Here is a 10,505-nt window from a genome sequence, read left to right on the forward strand (position 1 = left end):
AACCAGATCTTAAAAGATATATATATATATATTTCGCCAACTAAGGCATCGTCAGTATATCTTAATCCTTCATTCGAATTAAGATATACTGACGATGCCTTAGTTTTTTTTTATCTTTTAAGATCTGGTTAATGTGTCTGACCTGAATTGCTAGCTTTGCTAGATTATTTTGCTGTTACTGATCAGGAATTAAGGTCGATATTTATCTTGCAAGGGTCAAGGTGATTTCCATTTTTAACATATTCAGTGCAACATTCGTAGGTGTCGGTTAGATTTTTGACAAAATGGATATTTTGTTTGCAATTGGATCCAAGCTCCTATACTTGGCTCGATACTTTACGATGAGCTTAGTTTTGTTGTTTCAAAAGGTAAGCCACATTTTAGATCTAGAGCTTTATTTTTTGCGTTTAAACAGGATGCACTTCACTACAGTTTTAGAACCTGGCCTTACTTGCATTGAAACTCACTGATAAGTCGACTGATTTCGATTATAGCATTTTGAAGGTATTTATTTGAGGGAGAAGTGTTAAGACTGTTAACCACATTAAGTGCGTTTTTAATCTTCAAAACACACACAATTTCGCTTTTTCGTTCATCGTAAAATGCAGCTGTTTTTATTAAACTCGATGATTTCAGATTTGTGTGTAACACTATTTACCGCAAACGATTCACCAGTCCTTATTTTTTTTTCATGCACGCTAAAACGAATGTCGTACAAGGTAACCTTTATATTCCATACACGCTTAGATCCAATCGTTTCATTCAAAGTATATAGTGCCCATAAAATAAAAGCTAAACCTTACACTTTTTGTTACACTTTTTTTGTTGGGCAATTCAATATTTATAGGTATCTTCGCGATTCCTTATTCAAGACATAACATCCAACATAATGTTTCCGGCAGGTGAGTCAATAATCTAGACCAAAATTTATTAATAAATTTGAGTTTAAGCAATTATTTAGGCTCATCCAAGAGGTAATGGCACCAAAAAGGGTTCGCTGGTTAAGGTTAGCGCCTAAACCAGTATAAACGTTTATTAAACAAGATTGTCCTATGTCAAAGTTACAACCTTAAGAACACATAGTAAAACGAAAAAAAATAACGTTTTATGTAACCATAATGCCATATTTATTGCAGACACCACAGAACAAACCCCTGTGGTTTTTATTTTTGGATGGGTTGGTTCTGAAACGCGACAGATGACCAAGTATCAGAACTTGTACCTAAGGAAAAATTGCATCACAATAACTTGTCCTTTATCCGGCTTAATAGAATTCACTCGATGTAAGTGTTATTCAGTAAAACTAAATGTGACTTATGACTTTTTTAATAACTTTATGACTTGCAAATCTTTTTATGGTAAGACATTCATTGCTAAACTATGGCCTATGGGCCAGAACTGGCACGTTTCACGATAAATTCTGGCCTACATCGTAAATATTTAGCTCACCTTTGTTTTTTCGTTACTTATCAAGACTTATTAGTTTTCGCATGTATCATAATCAAGTTATCTATTCAGTTGTCGCTTACAAGTATACCCTTTTTATTGGATTAAAGAATAATGGTGGTTTTATATGTGTCAAAAATTTACATTTATTTATTTATTTATTTTTCTATAAAATATTTAGATTCAAACTCAAGGAAACGAAAGGAGAGAGCGATTGAATACTGGAAATTGATTGGAGAAAACAAGCTTTCTGCAAACCCTATTGTTTTTCACGCTTTAAGTAATGGTGGATTTAACATTTACCGCAACATTATAAAAATACTATTACAGGTATTGAAAAACTCGATCAATAGCATATCCTAAACCATTGGTCGGCAAACTTATGTCGCGGCCCAAAATACTCTTTTCAGAGCTATTGAAAGCCCACTATGTAAAACCTCTACGGAAACAGTGGCGGGTTCAGGATGTTTGATTTTAAGATAGAAGTATTATACGGCGCCTTAATGCCCAAAGCAGTGTTCTAGATGTGTAAAACATACTATTAAACGAAGAATAAATGCGCGAACATACAGTTAAAGTTGACAAAAAATATAGTTCGACAGGCACTCTTAAGACCACATTTGGGACGTGGGTCTGAACCACGCTAAGACGCATTTAAATTCTAGACCACACGAACTTTTAAAACAAAGTGCAATAAATGTACGGCTATCACGCGGCCCACAACTACATAATAACACTAAAATATTCGAAAGTAACTCGCGGCCCACCAAAATGGCTCTGCGGCTCATATTTGTGCCGCGGCCCACAGTTTGCCGACCACTGGTCTAAACAGTTATTAAAACCATGAAAAAGGGACCTTTAACTTTCAAAATCCACATACAACATTAAAAAATTAATTATTTTTGCCTGTTAAGTGTTATGTTTTTCTGTTATGAAGTTCATCTCGTATACATAGCACAAACTTCTTGAATAATTTTCAGTCTAGAAATGTCAACGTCATCGGTGCAGTCCTGGACAGCTGTCCATCTGAGTTTTCTTTGGAGGTTGGTCGCGCTTCAATAACGGCTGATTTAAAGGGAAAATGGGGAATATCGAGTTCAGTTGCAGCTCTAATCACGTGGCCACTTCTTTGGGCATATCGAATTCATCTGGGCACGATTGCACACGACATCCCAGAAATGAAAGAGGTCATTTAAATATTTGAAAGAGTGATAGCAAGCGTTTCTGTTTTTATCGTCTTTATTGACGAATTATATAGAAACGCTTTTGTCGAAACAACTTAGATATGAACAACATTTGTGCAAAGCGCGAAAGTTTTTCGCATATGGCCCAAAAAAATAGGAGCCGCCAAATTTATCAAGTTTCCTTAAATACATTTTTAATACATCTATTTTGTCACATGATCTGTACATCTATACAATACTTGGCCAGGCCTTTATAGTATAGGTTTCTTTATAGCTGGTTGTGCCTGTCAATGTTGCCTGGTTGTTGGCAGGCCTTGATTGTTTTTACGTTATAACAACTTATGCTACCCATAGTTTAGTGTTTCGCACCACTTTTTTTCGCACCCTATAGAAACTATAAATAGTGCGCGGCACCCTTGCTCGTTTTTATGCTGATTAACTGTAATGTTACAATAAACGAGATTGAAACAACATATTACCTGTGCAGCAAGGTTAAAAACTTTTTTATTCATTGGCACTTTTTGTCGTACACAAAAACTTGTAGCAAATATATCTTGGCACCCAGCTTAGCGTTAACAAAAAGCTTAGCGTTAACAAAGGCAACCCGGTTGAGTACCACTGCTGTAGTCATTAAAATTCAACGTCTCATTCTGTTTTATACGGGTTTATAAACTTCGTGTTGTATCCGTTATTCAGATGATGCAGGTCACACCGGATATGAAATGGCCGCATCTATTTCTTTATTCTCAAGTGGACGTGATAATTGGCCCAAAGCATGTTGAGGCTGCGATAAAGCAACTTCGTGCACACGGCAACACGTCGGTAAAAAGCGTCGATTTTAAGGACTCCAAGCATGTTCTTCACCTTCGAAAGTATCCACAACTGTACGAAGAAGAATGCGAAGCCTTTCTACAGTCGTGTCTTTCCGATAAACGCAGCACAACTCCGCTGTGATTAGATACCAAAATGGTGGCGTCAATGGCGTCATGATAAGCAAAATATTCAGCTTGATTTCCGAGACCTGAGTACAAGATAACTTAATTGCGTGTTGCCACTTATTTACACGTTAAATATACACAAATTTCAGTTTATATTTTGTATATAAAATGCCCGTGTTAAGTATAAAAAGTGTTAAATGTAAAATGCCAGTGTTAAATACTATTACTGCAGCCACTTTATTTGCTTGAGCACATAACTTGTTGGTTTCGTTCAAAGTCATGCTTTCGCTTAAGGCTAAGCGCAGTGGTTCTTAACCTTTTCTGGCCACGTGCCATATATTAGTGACTTCTTTGGACTGCCATAACCACCTATTTCAAAATAAACTATTTTGTGAGATTTACATATGTTTTTACAGCTATAAAATAAAAATGAAACAAAAATTAACGAACTATTAAATCACAGTTTGTCATAAGAGTATAAGATAAAAAAGGCGCATGGTTACGACAAACATTGTTTCATCGACATTAAATAATTGGTCAAATAAGATGAAGTCAACTCAGTGAAGAAATATTTACAAGCCGGTTCTTTGGCAACGGTCAACCAATTTAAACATATTTTTGCAAAGAAAGATTTAATGAACATCCTTAATAGTATAGTCAATTTATTACCTTGTATCAATATATTCATTATTGAATTATCCCAACATAACGAAACGGAGCCGATATCTGACAAGTTAAAAATGTAACTAGTGAAATGTTGTTAAACTATTCAGTCGATTCTTTTTTATTAACTGCCCCTACTAAAAGTACAAAGCCCGAATGTGATGCAAATGTACTTTATTATAGGTTGTCTTTCCTACATGTATGTATGCTGTCTTTGCTAAATTGCAAATAATCTAATGAGATAAACAAAAATAACGCGATTTTGTAATCGAGATGGCAGAGGTTGGAACACCGCTGACTCAATTTATGTTTGAAAATAAAATTTACCAGGAATTAGGCCAATATGTAGTAGTAATGCGGTTTGAATGAAATTTTAAACTTAGGTAAAAATAGAAATGTCTGTTTTGTCTTTGCTTTGTTTTTTAATATTAAAGTAAAACTGTATGAATGCAAAATTGTAAATGCGGCTCGCAATCTCATATATTTACAGTTATCAGGCCCTCTATAAAAAGTTTGGTTACGCCCGATCTAGTTTAACACACCAAAACAAAGATGAGTTCGTTTGTCATGCAAACAGACGAACCATCTGTCTGTTATTATTCAAGAGTTCCGTTGCATTTCAGGACAGCTGTTGTGTAAGCAACTATAGTTACAGTGGTTTGTCGTACGAAGCTTAGCGCCAACTTACAATGCAGATAGACTGAATTGTCGTTACTGCAGTGGCAAGCCTTTTGTTGCCCAAAATGACCTATTTGAGTTCGTTATACAGTTTTTAAAACCTCCTGATAATGGACATCAGTGGTACAGCAATGCTAGTATAGTCAAGGTCAATCATTTTATAATTAATGAGTAAAGCATTTAAGTTGATATAATATGTAAACAAGTAATTTTTATGTTGCTATTTTAATATCAAATTGCGGGGTTTCCATATTTTGCCCTGAAATCTGGTCGTCCTCTAACAGTCACCCGATCCGTCATTTTTGTCGTCGGTTTAGTTTGACGTCAAAAAATACGTCATAGAGGGACGCCACAAAGCATGAACCTTCAAGAGGTATTTTGTTGCTAGTCAATTTCGCGTGCCAATGTGCAACTGAAAATAGGACTATACGCGTTACGATTGTTTACGACCAATTAAAAAGTCAACATACTTCGCGCGAAAAAAATTTGCTCTTCGACTTAATATACACTGCAAAAAAAAACCTACCTAAACCACCATGCGAACTAGCTTACGGTTGCCAAAGCTGCGTCAGGGTGAAATGGCAAAATATGCTTATATGTCTGTAATTTAACCGTGCTGTATGAAATATATCGCCAAAACATTCACCATATTGAAAACGATATTTGTAACAATTTGTTTCAAAATTTTGTACTGTTCAGTAAACAGCTTTGTATTCACAGGAAGTAACTCGTGACTGCAAATGCTATTCATTGTTACGTCGCAACGACTATAGGGCTGCCGCTTTTTAACCATTTTGTTTTCGCTGTCGAAAAGAGGTTTTGCGCATTGCGTGTTCTATTTAGTCAGCTGAGTTAGAAAAATTTAATCAGCTTGTTGTTTTCATTTTTATACTGCAAGAAAAATGAAGGCAAAACCTAAACAAGCAATATTATACAGCCTTCCTTAGCAAATATGGAATTGCAGGTAAACATCATTTGGGCCTTCATGTACAATATTAAAAAAATTATCAACAAACTATATCAATATGCTTCCTTTTACAAAGCACTGGACAACTGAAAGGGTACTGTGATTTGTAGAGGTTGTATATAGAAAAGCATCTTTTTTATAGCAAGACTTACTTGGCTTTCTTTATTTCCCGGAATCAAAAGATTGGCAGAAATGTTATATATTTTTTGTCACAAGAACAACCAACTACAATCCTCAAACAAATCCTTAACAACGAAATATGTAAAATATACATCTGGCATTTGCACTCCATAATGGCTGTCTTTCACACACCTATTAAAACAGTAGAAAAAGCAAGCAACTTTATTATTATTATCGAAGTGCTAACAAACTCGGAGAAAGAAAGAATGGAAATCTGATCTGATACTCTAGCCCAGGGGTGGGCGACCTGTTTAACACAAGGGCCAGTTAGGAAATGTAATGCTTACACTAGGGCCGCACATCAAATAAACACTAATTCATATTTTCATCCTTTACTAGAAAAACTAATGAGCTACTAGGCTGCAACTACGACAGTTTTGTCAGTGCTGTCTACTTGTGGATTCGGAAATAACTCTTCCTACAATTGCAATGAGTACAATTACAATTGCAATGAGTACAATTCAATTAACACTCAGCAGTACAACTCAATTAGCAGCCTTAATTCAAAACCAGTTGTTTAACATAACATTTCAGTCATTATGCGTGGCAAAAGTCTGAAGGTACCAGACAAGTGTAATTTTTGCGGAACAATTATTTATCATAACAACGTGACACAAGTAAAACTTAATGAATGAAGATTGTTTTGTAATAGATGCCTCCCATTCAAGTTCAACTGCAATAATGCAGCGTGTAGTCTGTGGGTTACATAGCACTTCAAACAGGATAAACTGATAGAACAAAAGTCCCAACATGATGCACACTCATATAGCCTTATTTATTGAAAAATAGCTGGATGAAGGTGAAGGGCCGCACAAAAAATGGTAAACGGCCGCATGCGGCCCGCGGGCGACACGTTGCTCACCCCTGCTCTAGCCTCTTTTGCTAAAACCAAATTAGCCAGAATGCGCCGTATACGTCTCATCGCGCCCTCGTAAATGAACATTAAGACAACTTAAACTATATACAAAAGCATTTATCACGATTCACGCCGGTGCTTTCCGTCTTTTATTATAAAACATACGCCACGTTTTGACATAACTTTGTGACGTCATTCCTGATTTTTGTTCATGGCCCCTGATCTGAGCGTTAGCTATCAACCCACCACTGAAAGAATTACAAGCTATAGTGTAGTAACAATTACATTCACATTTTAAACACGGAAATAAAATCGCACATCAGGTATCATTCTTTATCCAGTTGGTTCGAACAGTGGAATTGGGTGAAGCGTTGCTCAACAGTATTAATCCATGTCTAATGTTTTCCAGCTGTTGGTTAGATTTATGATTAAATGGAAATTTTGATATTTTGTTTACGATTTTATCCAAACTGCTTTCTTGACTAACTGGTTTGCTACGATGAGCTTAGCCCTCTTCTTCAAAAAGGTAAACCACTCTAATGTCTGTATCTTTATCATTGTTTAAGAAGCTTCGCGAAATTTAAATCACGGGAAAAGCTAAAAATTCGCTTCAAGTTTTCTGGTATTCGTATAAAGTACGAACATAATGAAATATTTTGAACTACCTTAAGCGCTTTTTGTATTTAATATCTTCACAATTCCGCTGTTCCGTCCAACAGGAAATTGTTATATTAGCCTTAAGGATTTTTTTTCATTGCTGCAATTTAATATTTATAGATCTCCAAGCGATTCCTCGTTCAAGACATAAAGCCTAGGATAAAGTTTCCAAGAGGTGAGTTAATAATGTAAAATTCAATATAAAGGGTAATTCGAATGATATGATATATTTTTGTCGAACTGCAATTTAATACTTATTGTCAATAATTTCAACTGCGATTAGCATACGCGAGATATTAAACGACAAGAAAATCAGGCTTTCGACAAACGAACTTACAACACGCGGAGGAAGTCCAATGGCAGCTTGAGCGATACAGCCGTCCAAGCTGTTCACAGAATGACCGGAGTTTTACCCAATCACATTGCCAAACTGCTACACTTTGTTTCACCAATAAAAATCCAAAATTATTATTAAGTCTTTCAATTTTCTATATTTTTATTGTAGTCTTTCTAATGTTAGTTGCTGTAATAATTGCGGATTAAAACGTTTTCAAAGATGTAAATTAAATTTATTAGGCGCATTGCATGTTCGACGGTACCGGTACTACGAAGTATACACTACTGCTTTAGGCGTTAAAGTAAAGCGTATGTTTATGCTGATACAATGTGTTTCTTATGTGTACATTGTAAAAGTCTACAAAGGATAAAAATGTAAACTAGCAAATAAACGTTTTATCTCGCCGAAATATTTTTATTTTCAGACACCACAGACCAAACCCCGGTGGTTTTCATTTTTGGATGGGTCGGTGCTAAAACACGGCAGATGACCAAATATCAGGACTTGTACCTCAGGAAAGATTGCATCACAATAACCTGTGGTTTACCCGGCCTCATTGAATTTAGTCGATGTAAGTGCCTATAATTAACACTCACATACTGTCAAACATGGACTGATGGGACCATATATCTTACATTGTTTGAAAAAACCTGTTTAAATAACACTACGCATATATCACAATAAGGTTTGTTGAGCAGTGCAGATATATGCCTACATAAGTAAATCTTTTATATTAGATAAAACATGTGCCGTTTTTAACATTAGTTTTATAAAATATTTAGATCCAAACTCAACGAAACGAAAGGAGAGAGCAACTGAATACTGGAAAGTGGTTAAAGAAAACAAGCTCTTTTCCAACCCTATATTGTTTCACGCTTTAAGTAATGGTGGATTTAACATTTACCACAACATTATAAAAGTACTGTTACAGGTATATTTTTAATATAGTACGGTATTTATCGTAACGTTTTAATCACGCAAACGGGATTCGCCCCATAAAAAGGAATTTAAAACCATAGAGCTCTTAATTTTGCAAGTAAATGTTTCTCGTTATTGATGTTAAACCTATATTTACCTAATTAGGGATCTTGTATAAATTGATTGATTAATTAATAGCAGTCGGGAAATGCCAACATTATCGGTGCAGTCCTGGACAGCTGTCCTTCTGAGTTTTCTTTGGAGGTTGGTCGCGCTTCAATAACGGCTGGTTTAAAGGAGAACTGGGGAATATCAAGTTCAGTTGCAGCTCTACTCACGTGGCCACTTCTCTGTGCCTATAGAATTCATCTGGCGACAATTTCACACGACATCCCAGAAATGAAAAAGGTAATTGAATGTTGGAACCAGGGCTGCGGTGATGGTTGCAACCTTATAGTCGGAATCTGTCCGAAATAGTAAGTTTGATGCTGACATCTGTCAAATTAACTGACTCGGTTGAGTCCCGTGTCTGGTTCCGTGGCCCAGTATTCTATACCCACCCATACCCGTATTAAAATGTGTTTCCACGCCTAGGGACTTCAATCCATGCCTAGGGTCTTCAAACAAATCACCCACCCACATAACGTGTATGTAATTTATTAACCGACACCGTTATTCAGATGATGCGCGTCAGCCCGGCTATGAAATGGCCCCATTTATTTCTTTATTCCCAACTGGACGCCATGATTAGTCGAGAGGACGTTATGGCTGCGATGAAGCAACTTCGTGTACACGGCAATACATCGGTTAAAGGCGTCGATTTTAAGGACTCCAAACATGTTCTTCATCTTCGAAAGTATCCACAACTGTACGAAGAAGAATGCGAAGCCTTTCTACAGTCGTGTCGTTTCAATAAATGCAACATATAGCTCATTTGTAATTCTCGGTTGCCAGAATGATGATGCCTTGCAATATGCTCTTTAAATGTGCGATCGTGAAGGCAGTTATTTCTGTCATGTTTGTTAATAATATCAGGTTTTACCTACATTTTTAATTCGAGATCTACACAAATTGGATATTGTTATGTCGTAAATATTGAATGACGATTGTTTAATACAGCCGTTTTTGTTCGTTGGAGCGTATTATGTTTTCTCAAAGCTGTGTTTTACGTCATTTGGTCGCTTTGTAAAAAACAGTCTAGCCTACTATAGATTTTGCTCAGGGATGCACTTTATTCTTCTTTTTTTTGCTGCAGTAGACGCATATTGGATAAAGTTATGTGGTGTTTTTGTGTCGTTGTTTAAGGATGTCAGCTAATTAAATAATTGTCTTCTGTTATTCATCCCGCAATGTTATACGATACAGCGAGAACCGTGATTTAATTTCTATGTTGATGACGCAACAATGCCACTGTTTTTCCGTCTTGAATCTACTCCCTGGTTTCGCAAAATGTTTCTAGCGGAAAGCACATTGCACAAGTTGTTAACTTTCAGTTCCTAACTGAAATAATTGGTTATTTCTGTACTAACAAAATGGGTTAGATGATAATAAAATTTGCTAAATAGCACAGGCGTTAAGAATAAACGAACAGATAAATATTTGCGAGAGGCATCTTGCGAACTAGTATAATTAAAATTAGAACGAAAATTGTTTAAAAAAATAACAGGCATGTTAATGAAAG

The 10,505-nt window shown here is 35.9% G+C and overlaps 2 protein-coding genes across 2 annotated transcripts; both read left to right on the forward strand.

Moving 5' to 3' along the window:
* Positions 1-265: 265 nt before the first annotated feature.
* Positions 266-3,958, forward strand: LOC146158203 (transmembrane protein 53-A-like). The gene is made up of 6 exons (XM_083385735.1): positions 266-368; positions 848-902; positions 1,137-1,283; positions 1,628-1,776; positions 2,427-2,633; positions 3,327-3,958. The coding sequence occupies exons 1-6, from the start codon at positions 285-287 to the stop codon at positions 3,582-3,584; spliced, it is 900 nt and encodes a 299-aa protein (XP_083241861.1). The 5' UTR covers positions 266-284; the 3' UTR covers positions 3,585-3,958.
* A 3,453-nt stretch (positions 3,959-7,411) lies between these two features.
* On the forward strand, positions 7,412-9,753 carry LOC146158204 (transmembrane protein 53-like). Its single transcript, XM_083384781.1, has 6 exons — positions 7,412-7,438; positions 7,690-7,744; positions 8,331-8,477; positions 8,689-8,837; positions 9,023-9,232; positions 9,505-9,753. Exons 1-6 carry the CDS (start codon positions 7,412-7,414, stop codon positions 9,751-9,753), a joined length of 837 nt encoding a protein of 278 aa, XP_083240907.1.
* The last annotated feature ends 752 nt before the right edge of the window (positions 9,754-10,505 follow it).

This window comes from Ascidiella aspersa, chromosome 3 (genome assembly GCF_963924565.1).
Source record: "Ascidiella aspersa chromosome 3, kaAscAspe10.2, whole genome shotgun sequence".
Taxonomy (NCBI): domain Eukaryota; kingdom Metazoa; phylum Chordata; class Ascidiacea; order Phlebobranchia; family Ascidiidae; genus Ascidiella; species Ascidiella aspersa.